We start from the raw sequence: 17,571 nt of genomic DNA on the forward strand, positions 1-17,571 counted from the left end.
GCCCGATATAAATGACTTAACCGCCTCTTTACTGCACTCATTAGGGAGGACGCCCACACCCTTTCTCTCCTGGTGTGTATCTTTGCCCTGCTTCTTTCTTAACTAAACAAACTGCTTCTCTGTGGGCTCTCCCATTCGTTGTACTGTGTCTCTAATAATAAACTTTGTACCTGGTTTTACAGTTTTTGCCTCCTTGAGAAATACATTTTTCAGTGGGAGCAAGGGCCAGGGGAATTTTGCTTCTAGCCTCTAGCCCCTGGTGGTCTAGGGGCTAGGATTCCCTGTTTTCATCCAGGTTACCCAGGTTCAATTCCTGGTCAGGGAACGAAGATCTCGTTCACTGCTGTCTCTCCGAGATCAGTGCTGCCACCACTTAGATATATGATCTTACAGTCCCTGAGCCCCAGTCAGCTCATCTGCAAATTGGGCTTAAATGCCTCCTTCATAAGCCATGATGATTAAATATGCAAATGAAAGTGTTGTTCAAAGTTTAGGATAAGGGACTTCCCCGGCAGTCCAGTAGTTAATACTCTGCGCTTCCACTGCAGGGGACACTGTTTCAATCCCTGGTTGGGGAAATAAGATCCCTTATGCCGCGCAGCCAAAAAAAAGAAAAAAAAAAGAAAGTTTAAGATAAAAATCATTTTTCAATAAGGAAAGGATTCGAAGAGTAGTGGGAGAATGAGGGGAAACACAATTTATTCTGAAATTAGGGTGTCTGAACTCAGAAACAGCCTTAGACTTCAAGCAGCCTTACTCCCTGCTTCGGGCACCATGCTTTAGAGGAAGAATTGCAAACTTCTCCATAAAGGGCCAGATAGTAATACTTTAGGCTTTGTAGGCCATACCGAATCTGTGGCAAGTTCTTGATCCTGCCACTGTAGAGAGAAAGCAGCCATAGACAATATGTAAACAAAAATGGGCACAGCTGTGTTCCCATAAAATCTGATTTACAAAAACAAGCAGTGCGTTAGATTTGACCCATCGGCCGCAGTTTGCTACCCCCTGCTTTTGATGGCTCCATTCTTGTCCTCTTCCAGCTGCACCCCTCCCCGTGAGGTGAGAAGACTGCAGGGCTAAGGGTACATCCACCTGAAGCCCACATCCCTGCTCTTTTAAACCCTAATCCAGATACCCAGGACTGCTGCTCAAATAGCCTGTGCCCACTTTCAGGGCCTGCACAGCCCTTTTTCCTGGTCCCATGATCCTGAGTGTGAACACAATGCTAGTGTGAACACACCTGCTAGAGGATGTGTGTGTGTGTGTGTGTGTGTTGGGGTGGGGTGGGGTGTAGACGAACCTTGGATGCAAAGTGTGTACGTGAGGTCCTTGCTCTGTGGGACAGGGATGGAGATGGGAAGAGAAGGGTGTTGCACATGGGCTGGGAACCAAGAGCACAAGCTGCTGCATGCTGGTGCAGAATTCCGAGGAGTCAGAGAATTCTGAATTCAAACCTGGTCTTTTAGGTCATTGTGAAATCATACTTGTTAAGAATATAAACCATATTTTAATACTTGGCTCATTTAAATATTTAGACATATGATATGCAGGCCTCCATTTGTACCCCAGCCCTGGGTGCCACAAATGATGAGACAGGACAACCTTATACCAGAAGGTCAAAGATTGCACAAATGAGGCCACACTGACTGGAGCAAATGCTTCTTTTATTGTGCTTCAGGACAACAAGTGAGCAGCTGCAGGAGAACAAAGCCAGGCCCAGTCTGAAGTCTGAGAGAAAGTCAAGGGGTGGCTTGGAGGAGAGACATCTGGAGAGCCTCTTCTAACCTCTGAGAATCTCACTCAGGAATTCCTGCAGAGGAGGGGCAGGCAGCTCCTTGCCTGCTCAGCTCCGAGTTAAACCTAGGTACAAAAGAAAGACTATTTCAAAGCCCAAGTCAGTAACCTGAGGCCTGAGTCAAGTTACTAAGCCATAGATGTTCAGAGTTGGAAAGCTGCTGCCCAGTCATATAGTCTAGGAGATTTCAAACTGTTCTGGGCCTTTCTCCAGGACAACATGGCCAGTCCTCTCCAGTTGTCTGTCTGCAGTGATTCCCAGTCTCCTGCTCCTCCATTGCAACGGATGTCAGCACAGCTGGTTGGTCAGCAACGGCTCTCACCTGCACAAGAGGATATGCGTACGATTCACCTGGGGAACCAGGCACCCCGGGATGGAGCAGAGCCAAACCACCTGCCGTTAAGGCAATAGTGGGCTTGGTCATCAATGATGACCATGAGACCTCCTGAATGTCTAAAGTAAGATCAACTGTGGATGTGGAGAGGGAGGGAGCTTTACTAACGACTGAGATTGGATTTCTCAGCAGTGAGTGGGGGACATAAAATCAGATTTATTCTGATTTAGAAAATTAAAACAGGCTGATGATTTTGTGGTGGAGTCAACATTTATGCCCACTCTACATGAAAAGAAAGCCCTTAGCTCAGACTGTTCTCAATAAATAGTAACCAAATTACTACTGTTATATTTTTTAAATCTATGGGAAGCCCACCAAAAGGACAGAACCAGCCTAATCAATAAGGAAACAAGGCAGAAGGTCCAAAGGACATAAGAATGGATCAATCCAAATATGTGAAGATGATCTCCCCCAGTCTCCTGTGTCCCACTCTGCCCACTCTCCGCCCACTCCCAGCCTGTCCTGGACTCTGTTATCTTCCTAGGGAGCCAAGGCTTCTCTTGACAGCTTGAAAGAGGGGGTAGGAGCCCTGGCTGCAGGATTTGCTGGTAAAGTCATCCATGTCAATGGACCAGATCATGGCCCCTCCCAGGTTTAGATTCTTTAGGAACTGAACCTGAGGGTGACACAGAAGGGCATACAGAGGTTAGAAGAGACTGTTAAGGGCCCAAGACCCAAGTCCGGTTCAGATGAGGGTTTGAGCTTAGAGTGCAGAAGTAGACTTATAGCCTATGGAGTCATGGATTCCCTAAAGGGAAAGGTCACTTAGGGAGGCTTATAAAATGAAGAGAAGGCCACCCACTATTAACCACTTCTCATGGAATAACCACATCCTAGGTTCAGTGTTCTTGAAGGCTCTGAAACACTAGAGGCTCCGGTGTGAGGAGTGGGAACTAGGAAGCCACTAGCAAGATTTGAATTACAACTGGGTTGTCAATTACATTGATGCCTTTGTCCTGCTCTAAGCCTGGAAGGCAAACAAAGGTCTTAGCAAGATCTAAGAACTGGTAGGCTCAGAAATTTGGAGTCTCCTAGAGAGGTAATCCATAAGAAGGACGGAAGGGTTTGTCCTGAGATGATCAACTGGGTGGGTAACTACTCTATATAGACACGAATATCTCCTTTGTTCCCTCTCCCTTCTCCTCCTACCTCCTCTCCACTCCTCGCTTCTCCCCTTATTCTTAATTCTTCCTTGAGTCCTTTCCACCTCTCCCACATGTACCATAGGTGCTCACAGGTGTGGCTTAGAGTCACTACTAGGTTTGAGCCGCAGAGGTCACTGGATCCCATCCAAGAATGGAGCCCCAGAGGCTTCTTTCCTTCCACACAGACTACTAAGGCATTTGACCTCACACCCCATTCCCCACCCGCATGAGTGTTCTGCTGTCCCAGAGCCTCTTGCCTACCTACCTTGGTCTCCACGCTCTCCACATCATCATAGCTCACCCACTGGTTTCCCTTGACTGCACAGGGAACCTGATGATCCTGGAGGCTCGTGATCTTGACTCCTTTCAGGAAGTGGCAGATCTGGCAGGGGAAGGAGGAACAAGAGGGTCAGTAATGGGTTCTTCTTGAAATTTAGAAATAGAAGGGGCAGGTAAGACACTAGGGTCTTGGGGACAACAGAATCTTCACTCCAGGGATTAATGAGAGAAATGACCAGATACAGCATACAGAATGGATGGTCCAAGGTGAACCTTTGGGAATTGTTTGTGCTAAGTCCTCATCAGGAGGAGCCACAAACAGCTAGAGGGCAGACAGTACTTGAGTTCCACATCAGACCTCAGCACTGACCAGTAAATCTTCCCATGTCTTCATTTGAAAAATGGAAACTATTATAATTATGTCTCCTATACACCTATCTTACAATATTGTTGTTAGGATCAAATGAACTAACACTCGTTAGGAAAAAAACAACTTTGAAAACAGTAAAGTGCTTTATAAATATGTAACATTACAATGACAATCACCATCATTGCCCCCACCTTGTAGATTATCCCTGCTTCAATCCCGCTGCTCTCCCTCTCCCCTTTCCCCTTCCCAATGTGCCTGTGTTGGGATCCCCACTTTTATCATCAGCTATTTTCTCTTTCTGTTAGCATAAGTAAGAGCTACTAAAAGAGATAAATCTTCAGTGGAAAAAAATGTATTTTAAGGTCATGTAGAAAACTCATTTTGGATCTTGCTTACATTTTTTAGATTATTTACACTCACGTTTGCCTCAAAGAGGGTAGAAAATGGAAAGTTGAATATTTAAGCAAATACCAGTTTGTCAAAATTATAATGATCTAGCGTGGTAAACTGAACAATCAAATTAAATTTTCCATGAAATAGGGAACTGTGTATCCAGTGGTCAGTACTAAAATCCTACCAGCAGATTCTGAGCACTGACTTCTCTTATCCCTTATATTAAATGATTCAGTGAGGATTACCATGGTGACCCATGCCCCTTTCCCCCTGCCAACTGAACAAGGTGCCTCAATCATTCCCCTGTGTGAGAAGAGAGGAAAAATTGAACATTACACTCACTGAGTACCTCAGTGGATGCCAAGTCCCTCAGTAGGGGTTTATAGCTTGCTCACGCCAGTGACAAGAGGCTAGACTAGGACTTCAAGGGGAAACCAAGATGTAGGATACTATTCTTTCCTTACCTGATCCAACTCCTTCCCATCCTTCAAGGGCCAGCATGTTATCTCTCTTCCCCTGTTACCCATCTTTGAACTCATGACCCTCCACATGGGCCACTTAATCACATCTCATTTTGCAATACCTACATAATTTTATTAACTATTATAGTTATCTTTGGGGTTTTTTAAAGCTTTTTCTTTTTTTTTGGCCACACTACGCAGCTTGCAGGATCTTAGTTCCCCAACCAGGGATTGAACCTGGGCCCTCAGCAGTGACAGCATGGAGTCCTAACCACTGGACCGCCAGGGAATTCCCCATAGTTATCCTGTTTTAAAACTCTTATTTAACTAGTTATATTATGAATGCATTCTACATTCTTTCCACCTTGACAGTAAGCCCTTTGAGACAAGGATGAAGAATTACTTATTTCTAGCTCTCACAGTACCCAGTCTTTGTGATATGGCAGGGTCCCAAGAGTTTCTGTTGGTTGAATTATTGTTTGATGCTTAGTGTTTCCTATACATTAAAAAAAAAAAACAACTTTTTTTTTCAGATTGAGGGGCAGAAAGAAATGATGGTCTAATCAGCCAAACACCTTTGACTGTTATCTCTGTGATGTTAAGTCTGTCTGACTTCTGGACAGAATCTGACACATTTGACCACTCCTCTCTTCTTGAAACACCCTCTTCTCTAAGGTCTTTGGCACAGAACAGTATGGGTTCTGCCTACCTTCTGTTGATCTTGTCAGTTTCCCTAGTGGGCTCCTCTTCTGCCTATCTCTTAGGTGCAGGAGGTCCTTGAGTTTTGTCACTACAAATACCGTCTTTATGCTGATGATTTTAGAATCTACATCTCTAGCACAGAATGACCTCCTGTGATCCAAACCCATATACCTAACCACTCACTTTTTATCTATATGTCCCACAGGCATTTGGATGTCCCACTTGCTCCTCAAACTCAGAATGACCAAAACTGATCTCACGATTGAGACCAATGCTCACTGTGCTCCTTCCTATCCCAACTCAGTAAAAATGGCGTTACCATCCACATAATTGTCCAAGTCAGAAACCTAGGACCATCTCCCTTTTCAGTCTCCCATACCTGCTCCACCCATCCCCACTCCTCACTAGTTCCACCTCCTCTCCAGATGTCAGCTAACATCACTTCCTCCAGGAAGCATTCACCGACCCCCTCCCAAGTCAGAGGGAGGTGCTTCTCTTACATGCTCCAATAGTACTCCATACTTCCCTTCCCAGCATTCAGGATGTGATACTTTATTATTGTCAGATTGAAGCTGGAACTCCTACCCAGAGACAGGGGGCAGCTGAAGACACAGGGTGGTTCCAGGTACCTCATAAAAAGCCAGGAAGCCTGAAAACTTGGTGATGGGGCCAGCAGCTCCAGGACCAGGGGCAGGGGCCCCCAGGTGCTTTCTGCAGAGGCCAGTGTAGAGGAACGTCCATACATTGGGATGCCCATGACCACCTTCTCCACAGGCATCCCTTTGTTTATCCAGTATCCCACAGCATATTCCTAGAAAGAGAAGTAGACTGAGGCACAGTGTGTATGGGAAAGAAAGGTGTCAGACCTTTCTGAGCCTCCAGCCCAAATTCACAGAAGTGACTCCTTGATTCCTTTTCTACATCAGTGGCTATGGAGGGTCCCACCAGAACCAGAGTGCTTATTCTAATGCACTTAATGCTCTTCAGCACTGAGACCAATTCAGCTTTTTCTAATCGTGAAAGAAAACTGAACAATGGGTCACGAAAGAAATCAGGCAAGTGACCTAGAAAACATGAAATCAAAGTTGTCGCCATCTTTCTTTCCCCTTTGAGTCAATTGCCTATGGAGTTTGTCTACACTATGGCTAGTTGTGTTACTGATGAAAGCGGGCGTGGGGGGAGGTGGCCGTCAGACCCTAGTCTGTGGGGCCTCACAATGACATCAGACCCAAGAGGCTAGGTAAGAGGTCAGAGGCTAGTTGGGGCCTTACTGCCCTCCAGAACAGAATAAGGGGTTGGAGAAGATGAGGATATGTCTCCTTACCCTTAAAGATAATCAATGGAGAGGAAAGAATGAAGGGAACTTGATGTGACACAATCATACGGAGTTCTAGAAAACCCTAGACGAGAAATCAGAATACCCAGCTTTGGACTGACCCATTTTTTAATTTTAAACATGAAGGTCTGGAAATATGCAACCTAGACAACATTTTCTCTCACCCAATTTTAAGAATACACATCTCTATATATGTACTACAACAATAAAATTGGTTAATGACATTTTTCCCTTGCATTTTTCATTTGCCACCACTTTTCAGGACCTTCACATCAGCATGACCTTGAACAGCCAATTAATTTGCCAGGCTTCCATTTCATCATCTGTGGAGTGAGAGTAATGCTTCCTGACCAGCCAACCTCAGAGGATTATGTTGAAGATCAAATTAATGGGGAATGTGGACAGACACAGCAGAATACCAAGTCCTGTACATCCATGTGGGCACTAGGAAATGCATCAAAGATGGAGAATTAAGAGAAGACTGGGGTGGCTGACACCTTGGGCCAGAGACAAAGCTTAGGGCGCTTCAAATATGAGGTCCTCTGACATTTTCCTGGTGACATTTTACTGTGCCTGGTCAAAGCATTTTCCCTGTTCTCACCAGCTTCCAGGGTTACCTGAGTCCCTCTGGCAACACATCCCCTCCTCAGTTCAAGACAGAAATAACTCTGGCCAAGCTGCACTGTCCTCAGCTTGCCCCACAGCCAGTGTCCCACCACCCTTCCTCCTTATAACTCTCCACATTGTAGTAAGAGCTTGTCCCTCTGTCCAGCTGCTACTTTCTCAGAGGGCTATTATGGCCAGTGATGAGGGGCTTTTCCCAAGACCCATGGAAGTCAAAGGAAAGGAGGTTGATGAAATCCAGTTCTCTAGATTGCCAAAAGCAAAGGAAAAGATTCTGTGATGAGCAGAGGTGGGAGCAACTACTGTTGACCCTTGAAACATTGTGGGTTTGAATTGCACAGTCCACTTATACAAGGGTATTTTTCAACAGTAAATACTTCAGTACTACATGATCTGTGGTTGGCTGAATCCACAGATGCGGAGGAAACATGGATACAAGGGGCTAACTATAAATTACATGTGGGTTAACCCTCGCTTTGTTCAAGGGTCAACTGTATACATATTTGTTTAGGGCTTTGGATGTTGTTAGAAGGATTGAAATTAGCCATAGAGGAAAAGTTCCTGCCCAGATGATGTGGTTAGGATAGTGACCTTCATGCTCTCCCTCTGCCCTTCATCCCTCAGACATACTGGCATACATCACTTGCGTGGGCCAGGCTGGAGGCAGAGAGATGGAGGGGGTGCTCCAATGCACTTACTTTACCAATTCCTTGATCTGATAGCTGTTGTCAATCATATGCCTCCCTGCGGAAACTCCTGCAGTCAAGAGAAGCCTTTCTTTGGTGGACTTTACAAAGTCCTACTGAAAGGCTTCTGCTAACTCCTATGAAAACAAACAAACAAAAAAAACCATAAGAGGTCAATTTTCCCTCCCAGAGGAAAGTGCTAAAGTTCTTGCTTGATAGGACATTTCTAGTTGGAAACAGCATTAGATGGAAAGATCAAATCTTTTCTCCCCATTCCCACATGGGGATGCCTCCTGCCTTGTGGTCAGGAAATCTACACATTAGGTAGGAGGACAACCAGTCACATTGTACCCAGGAAAAACTGAGTTTCCTCTGAATGGATTCTCTAATCTACCTGATAGAACATCTGTGAGACTCTTTCAGTGCTCAGGAGATTCTATGGTCCCACAATCTTTTATGTGGGTGTTGCTTTGTTTCAGTGTTGTTTATTGTATAAGGAGGCTCTGTTCTCTGATGTTGTCCTTGCCCTAAACTAGGACCAAGGGCTTTTCCTTCATCAGTGGGGGCTTCTGGAAGAAAGGGACTGTCTTCAAGCCAGAGCAAATCTCTTCCTTTTTTTCTCCTGGTGTGGCCATGGGTTCCACTTGTTAAGGTACTAAGGGTACCACAGAGTTTGCCTTACATGAATCAGCACAGTGAAACAAGTGTTGTCTTTCAGATCTGGGTAAATCCAGCTATGTCCAGCCCATCAAAGTTATGGTTCCTCAGAAACAGGATTACAGAGTTGATAAATTCCAAGCGTAATGTAGAAGAATCAACCATGCGGTGGAACCTGGGTAGAAGCAATACAGATGTTTTTGGAAAGAGGAAGTAATTACCATTGCACGACATATTTTTCACAGAAATCCTGAAATAGTCTTCTGTTCCCCAATATTTTCTCACCACTTATCTATCCCAACCCCTGCCTCTTTTGGAACAAAAGAGGAGAGGAAGGATTGTTGGGCCAGAAAATTGATTGGATTGGGCAGAGGACAATTGGGTTCTCTGCAGACCTTTCTGCAGGGTAATGGAGCTGCCTTTAACAAAGATGCTCCTTGACCAAACTTTAGCCAGACTCCTCTGAACCCTCTTCTCAACTAGACTTTGACCTTGGACTTCTGTGCCTATCTTTGCAGAGTGCAGTTTTAGCAAGAATCCTAAGTCATGGACTTGAGGACACGGGGAGGGGGAAGGGTAAGATGGGACAAAGTGAGAGAGTGGCATGGACATATATACACTACCAAATGTAAAATAGCTAGCTAGTGGGAAGCAGCCGCATAGCACAGGGAGATCAGCTCCGTGCTTTGTGACCACCTGGTGGTGGGGGATAGGGATGGTGGGAGGGAGACACAAGAGGGAGGGGATATGGGGATATGTGTATACGTACAACTGGTTCACTTTGTTATACAGCAGAAACTAACACAACAATATAAAGCAATTATACTCCAATAAAGATGTTTAAAAAGAGAATCCTAAGTCAGTTTAATTAGACTGCCCCACCCTTGATATCAGATCTTCTTCAATATCTGATCAAATTCCTCCTCCCCTACCATCCCCCAGGTGATATCTGTTCACCCTGGCCTGCCTTCAGCAAGAGTTCTGTTGAGTCAGTTTAGCAAGAATCTCCCTACCTCTAATGTTCCCTCTTTTTCCATCCACCAACCCGCACCTGCAACCTGTTCCTTGGCTATACCTCCCCACTTGCCCCTGCTGTATCCAGAATTGAACCCAGTACTATACTGAGGTCTCCTTTCCCCTCTTATAATATTTCCTGAATAAAAGCTATTTTTACCTCTTTAATTACTGTCCAGCTCTGGTTTTCTTTAACATCTTACACCCTTGAGAAAGCAGTTTGCAGTGTGGTGGGCTTAGGATTGGGAAATCTGGGTTCAAGTCCCAGGTCACAGTCATTTCTAGTGACCTTTTGTTCACTAACCGGCTCTCTGGCTTCAGTCTGGCCATCTCTAAATTGGGATTGAAGATACTGATCCTGCCTCATCTATCTCAAAGTGATCACATTTTGGTAAGCTTCATGAAAGCAGAGCTGGACTTCACATTCCCCAAACAATAAACCCAGGCACGAATTAGCAACCCAGATCTCCCCAGTCCCAGGGCTTCTGGAGAAAAGCCAGGAGGACCCTGAAAGCAGCAGCCCCTCAAGAGCTTTTATCTGAACTAGAATTCTTAAGCCAGGAAGTTGATTCTTAGCTGCCCACACAGAGGGCACCAACAGTATTTTAAATCCAAAGCTATAGACAAGATATTGGTATTTTCCAGAGGACATACCCTTTGACTTGTATCACTTCCCACCTCTCACAACACCTCCCATCCCCAGACAGATTTAGAGTCTTGAATTCATTTGTTTCAATCAATATTAAATTAAGCTGCTTGTAAATTTTGGAGATTAATCCTTTGTCAGTTGCTTCATTTGCAAATATTTTCTCCCATTCTGAGGGTTGTCTTTTGGTCTTGTTTATGGTTTCCTTTGCTGTGCAAAAGCTTTTAAGTTTCATTAGGTCCCATTTGTTTATTTTTGTTTTTATTTCCATTTCTCAAGCAGCTCAATAACAACAAAAAAAAACAAACAACCCAATCCAAAAATGGGCAGAAGACCTAAATAAACATTTCTCCAAAGAAGATATACAGATTGCCAACAAACACATGAAAGAATGCTCAACATCATTAATCATTAGAGAAATGCAAATCAAAACTACAATGAGATATCATCTCACACAGGTCAGAATGGCCATCATCAAAAACTCTAGAAACAATAAATGCTGGAGAGGGTGTGGAGAAAAGGGAACACTCTTCCACTGCTGGTGGGAATGTAAATGGATACAGCCAGTATGGAGAACAGTATGGAGGTTCCTTAAAAAACTACAAATAGAACTACCATATGACCCAGCAATCCCACTATTGGGCATATACCCTGAGAAAACCATCATTCAAAAACAGTCATGGGGCTTCCCTGGTGGCGCAGTGGTTGAGGGTCCGCCTGCCAATGCAGGGGACACGGGTTCGTGCCCCGGTCTGGGAAGATCCTACATGCCGCGGAGCAGCTAGGCCCATGAGCCATGGCCGCTGAGCCTGTGCGTCCGGAACCTGTGGTCTGCAACGGGAGAGGCCACAACAGTGAGAGGCCCGCGTACCGCAAAAAAACATAAAATAAAATAAGTCATGTACCAAAATGTTCATTGCAGCTCTACAATAGCCAGGAGATGGAAGCAACCTAAGTGTCCATCATCAGATGAATGGTTAAAGAAGATGTGGCACATCTATACAATGGAATATTACTCAGTCATAAAAAGAAATGAAATTGAGTTATTTGTAGTGAGGTGGATGGACCTAGAGTCTGTCATACAGAGTGAAGTAAGTCAGAAAGAGAAAAACAAATACCGTATGCTAACACATATATATGGAATTTAAGAAAAAAATAATGTCATGAAGAACCTAGGGGTAAGACAGGAATAAAGACACAGACCTACTAGAGTATGGACTTGAGGTTATGGGGAGGGGGAAGGGTAAGTTGTGACAAAGTGAGAGAGTGGCATGGACATATATACACTACCAAATGGAAGGTAGATAGCTAGTGGGAAGCAGCCGCATAGCACAGGGAGATCAGCTTGGTGCTTTGTGACCACCTAGAGGGGTGGGATAGGGAGGGTGGGAGGGAGGGAGACGCAAGAGGGAAGAGATATGGGAACATATGTATATGTATAACTGATTCACTTTGTTATAAACCAGAAACTAGCACACCATTGTAAAGCAATTATACTCCAATAAAGATGTTAAAAAAAAAAAGAAAAAAAAATTAAATTGAGGATTTGGTTCCTGCATGTATCTCAGCAGCACAGTGGAGGAGATAGCAAAACTTGGACTATTATCTGAAAAACATGGTAGAAGTAGGTTTGTAACTTTATTCTTATATTTCAGAAGTGCTCACAGTGATTAGAAGAAAAGCAAGGATACCTCTTTTAGGGAGCAGTTGCATCTGATGTTCTGGGCAGAAACCTCCAATTTTAGGAAAGACAAACATTCTTTAGAAATTTAGAAGCAAGTCTGTGCATTACATATTTTTAAGTATTTCTGCATAGCACCTGGCACAAAGCCTGGCATTTACCTAATAATAATGACAACGTTAATATACAACAATAATTATTGCAACCATTAGGTCCTTTTTGCACATCAGCACTACCTAAACAGTTTGCTTGCATCGCCTGCCCTCACAACTTCATCCTTAGGTTGAATCTGTTATTTGCCTCATTGTGTAGTTTTTTTTTTTTAATTGAAGCATAGAGACATTTAAAAAATTGCCTAAAGGAAAGAAAAAAGAAAAAAAAATTGCCTGAAGTTAAACAACTTGCATGCAGCTTGCATATAGCTAAAGAGAAAGCCAAACCAAATTTGTTTATCTCCAAAGTCCTACTTTTAACCACTGAACTAATATACAATAAGTACTCAATAAATTAGTTATTGAATAAATGAATGCATGCATGTAAGAATGAATGAATGAAGATATTTTTAATTGAATCAAAGATAAGCAGGTATTAGGAATGAGAGAGAATTTGGGAATCAGATGGATAATTGCCATGAAAACCCATTAATAATTAAAAGGAGTTCATGGTGAGGTTAATGCAGAACCAGATAAGTTAGGTAGGTTGATCTTTTTTCTTTATGTGTGTAGAAATTGCTTTACTAAGTATTCTACAAGTTTTGAGCTGGTAGAGACTTTAGAAATTAATTAGGTCTGCCCTCTTATTTCATAGATGAAAATATTCAGTGTAAAAAAAGGAGAAGAAAAAGTTGACACTTACTGGTCAATAACTAAGTCAGGCACATGACATACGTTACCTCATTCGAAGTCTTTGCACGCACCTTATGAAGTAGATGTTGTGATGTACATCTTACAGATGGGTAAACTGAGCTCAGAGAGGTGAGTTAACTTTCCCTAGGTCACTCATCTACATAGGTCTTCTAATGCTACTTCTTTCCTCTGCTTACTCCAGCTGTAGAGAGTACTGACCTGCTACACAAGAAAGATGTCTTACCAGACTTCTCGTGAAAGCAGAAAGCCTCTGCTGACTGAGATTAAGATCTCTGGACTTTTTAAAATGTTGGCACTTTAAAAAAAAATTAAAGCAGAAGAAATTCAAAATTAGATTAACTGCATTTAAAAATTGTAAAAAAAGATGCCTTTCTTCCTTACATATTTGTATTTATTTAGCTTGAGGCAAATGGAGTATCATTTTCCTGTGAATAGGAATTATAATTTATAATATATGTCTCATATTAATAACTATTTTGTTTTTAAGCAAAACAGACCGATTGCCCCTATGCTGCTTTGCACTTCCAGGCCAACCAGCTGTACAACCATGACCCAGGAAATCGAGGTCCCCTGATGGCTGCTAAGGACTTGGTTTTATGTGGAAGTCACCTACATGACCCACCCCCATGGTACAAAGTCAAACCTTCAAAACCCTTTAAAAAATTGCATCTCCCCATAGTCCACTAGGTGAAAAACCTTCATGTAAATAATTGAAAGTTTACCAAATACTGCTTCCAGTTCAATTTCTCCCACGACTTAAGTATCTGAGCTTGTGTTAAACTCCTGCAGAGTTCCTTCCAAGACACAAGCAAACATAGTGCTATGCCTCAACTTGTGACAAAATTCAGATCAGTTTTGCCATCTAAGCCAAGGGAGGACCTTTCTAAAGCCTAATTCAATGTCTCTTTTCAAGAGGAGGAAAAGCAGTGATGATTAGAGATTACACGGCAGAATAAACAAAAAATAGAGATATTGTGGTCTTACCCTTTGGAACCAAACAGATACCTTCCAACGGACAAGAGAATTTTCAGTTTGGGATTCCTGGAGTAGAAGAATAAGCTGATTATTTCTTTACTGGCTGCCAGGGAAAACTTTGCCTAAAGGGTTAGGACTAGATTATGGATAAGTGGGCTCTAGCTGTTTAGCAACTAAGTTCAGTGAAGGGATGAGGCATGGGGGAGAAAACCAGGAAGCATCAGGATTATACCCAAGGAAAAACACTTGAATAAACACACAAATGAATGAATGGAGCTAGAAGGCCTTAGGCCCAGTTTAGAACTATCTTCTCTCCCCCAAAACCCACCCTGGATGCTCCCCACTCCTATCCTACTGACTTGGTTTTGAGACTGCTGATGGTCTGGGAAAGCATCGCATCATTCTTGTCCTTGATGATGACCTTGTTGTTACTGATGCTGGCGAATGAGTAGATGAGGTGAGAACATAGGAAGGGGTCAGTGCTCTCAAGGGTGAACTTTCCTGGTTCCTGCCTGTCCCGTGACCAGTTGGTAAAGTAGCAAACCAGTTTGTAGGCAGATCCTGGAGTAGAGGGAAGAGAGCCAATGGGGAACCTAGTGCGGTGGCCTCAGAGCCCAGAATCCCACAAGTTTCTCCCCCCAAAACCATGGCCTCCTTTGCTTATTCAGCCAGAGCCTCTGAGGGTCATTCAACCTGGGCCCTCAGTGCTGGCTCTTGAGCATCCAGACTCCAGTTAAGAGATACAATGAGAGACAGAGATATCATCCCTATGGAACTCATCCCCAGAGCACTGAGATTCAATGTGGATGGATGGATGAATGACACAGAAATATCAGTGGATAAGAAAAGAGATGATACACACAACATTGAAGTGGGTGAGAGAGAGAGAGACAGAGAGAGAGGCTCAGAAGATAGAAGCAGAGCCATGCATGCACAAAGAGACACACAGGACAAAACCTCAGAGTCATCAATATGTTAGTGTCAGAACCTGGCAGAGTCATCAAGAGAAACAAAATGAAGCAGAGATATAAACCAAACATCAGAAGGGACACAGCCCAGGGGACCCAGGCAGTGGTAACTCATTGACTACTTGACTTCCTGAAGCAACAAGACCACTAAAACTGTAAGAGGTGGGTGAGAAGGAAATCTGCTAAGCCGCAGCTGGTTCTCTGTCTCAGACTGTGGCAGTGAGTGTGCGGGTGTGCCTACATGCAAAATATAGCTACACTTCCTCTGGACACTGCAGGCATAGCTACTGAGGTCTTTTTATAGGGCCTTGAGGTCCCCAGCTCCTGGGTGCCTTGTGGAGTCTACAGCCCTACAGAGAAACATTTTCCAGACTGGGAATTCATTTGCTCATTCATTTATCCAAGAGAAATTAATTGAACCACCTGCTCTGTGCCAAGTGTTGTCCTGGATATTGGGAAAGCTAAAATGAGGTTGATGCTGTCCCTGTACTCAGGGAGCTCACAGCCTTGTCTGGAATTGAATATAGTTAAGGTGACCAAATAGTTTATCATCCAATGGGACAGTTTGGAGGGTGAAAAGGAGCATTATTAATAATTTCCCTGGGGCACCAGCTTGAACCAGAACTCTCCTGGGTGAATTGAAATGAATAGTCACCGTGTGTACACACAACTAACTCTTAAAACAAGGCAAGGTGAATTGAGGAGTGTGAGCTGCCTCTGGAAGTGTGCTAAGCCTTCATGACTGAGGTCATGTCCAGCCTCTTCTCCATAGGACACCTCCCCTGGGAGGACTGATGAGACCATTCTATCCTTAATTCACCCTCCTAAAGGGAAGGAAAGGGCAGGACCCTGATGCTGGAAACCTCACCCAAAAGGCAAGACTCCTTGAACTATGACCCCCACCCTGGGGACATTGTCTAGACTTACCCCCACTAGGACATTTGGGGGGTCTGAAAATGGAGAAAAGGGCAGTTAAAAATGAGATAAAACTTTGGATGACAGCTGTTGGGGCTGTGCCTTCTCCACAGACTTTGGGGCTGGGAAACTGGATTCAAGGGTTCTGTTCTCCTGATTCACATGACTCTTAGGGAACTGGCCCTCCACACACCTGCTAAGTGGGTAGGAGAATTCTGGTTGCCACATCTGCTGTTAAGTCAGCCTCCAGGCCCTTCTTCAAACTGCCAGCTTCCTGTGGGCTGCTCCCCCAAGGGCTCAGAGCAGAGACCTTCAACAGGGAACTTAAAATGCTCTTGCCATTTCCAAGTGGGCAGGCATGCCTTGAGACCATAAGCAAGAAGAAAGAGGGAAAGACACGATGAAATGGCTCCTTTTCCTCCATAAGACATAATCCATCTTGGCCCAGCAAACTTCCCTCCTTCACCCATAGCCCTATTTATTTAGTGTCATCCTCACCTTCATCCAAATTCCCAGCCACCATGAAAGCCAGAGTTTTGGATCAGAACTTTAGAGTTGAAAGGGGGATTTTAGAAAACATTTACCCCAACAGATCATTCTGAAGACAAGAAGTGGTGAGGCTCCCTAAAGTTTTAACATGTGCAGAAAGCAGAGCCCATGAAACATGGGACTCCCAAGACAGTGCTCGTATATCACAATCTGGATAAGAGGCGGCTCTGTGAAAATGCAGACTGAAAACATTCCTGATGGTCTGAAGGGCTCTGGCCACGGCTGCTCCCTTGCCCATCTAGGAAAGATCAGATGGTCCCCTAGGGCAGTTGCCTTGACTCGATAGGTTTTGATAAGGAGGTGAACAGAGAGACTGGTGTCCCAGGAGGAGAAGACGACCACTTCTTCCATAGGTCTATGTTACCTATGTTACCCCTTCTCTCCTCATTATCTTCCTGCTGAATTATCAGCCCAGAGCTCACCTGCCCAGCGAGACAGACTTCTGGTCCATGGTGATTTCTCCTATATCCCTGGTCAGCTTCCCTGGGATGTCTCTGGGCCTTTTATGCCCTAGAGGTTTCAACAGCCTCTCTTATGGGAAGGAAGCAGGAAGAAGTCCAAGAGATTCCGGGGACTTCCCTTGGCAAATCTGCCTTATGAAACTTCCTGGCAATGAGACCCAGATTTGTGCAATGCCAAGTGTCAAAAAAAAAGCTGCAGTGGAGACAACCACAGAGAGGTCCTTTTCCTCCAGTCTCATCCTGAAGGGATTTGGTCCCTGAGAAGGGAAGGAGATGGTACTTTGGGTTTCCTCTTCATACTGCTTTCTGGCTCCCAAATCCCCTTTCTCCACCATCCAGGATCTGTCTCCTTCTTCTTTCCCTCACCTCCCTCCATATTCACATCACTTGTGGCCTGCATATTCTTGATCATCTAATCAGACAGTGCTACCATCCCAGGTGGTCCTACCCTACAGCTCTTCTTTACCTGATAATATCCAATGACGCCTTCTCTATGGAACCTTTTTTGCTTCTCCCTGAGCCCAGGGTAGCTGGCTCCTCTGCTCACAGAGCACTGTATTTCTTCTCATGTCTCCACACTGTACAGTAGTGCACTGGTGTACATGTCTATCTCCCCAACTTGACTGTGTAGTTCTTAAGTACAAGAACTGAGTG

General features: G+C 44.2%; 1 protein-coding gene across 1 annotated transcript; it reads right to left on the reverse strand.

Moving 5' to 3' along the window:
• Positions 1 to 2,661: 2,661 nt before the first annotated feature.
• Positions 2,662 to 16,913, reverse strand: CHI3L2 (chitinase 3 like 2; the record flags this gene model as incomplete). The annotated part of the gene is given in 13 exon segments (XM_082858911.1): positions 2,662 to 2,805; positions 3,600 to 3,716; positions 6,169 to 6,245; positions 6,248 to 6,350; positions 7,573 to 7,650; positions 7,654 to 7,744; positions 8,198 to 8,298; positions 8,302 to 8,322; positions 8,868 to 8,923; positions 8,926 to 9,017; positions 14,034 to 14,090; positions 14,384 to 14,585; positions 16,879 to 16,913. Coding segments are annotated over 12 exon segments (972 nt in total). The 5' UTR covers positions 14,419 to 14,585; positions 16,879 to 16,913.
• Between the last annotated feature and the right edge of the window lie 658 nt (positions 16,914 to 17,571).

Source organism: Leucopleurus acutus (genome assembly GCF_964270905.1).
Source record: "Leucopleurus acutus genome assembly, chromosome: 2".
NCBI lineage: Eukaryota > Metazoa > Chordata > Mammalia > Artiodactyla > Delphinidae > Leucopleurus > Leucopleurus acutus.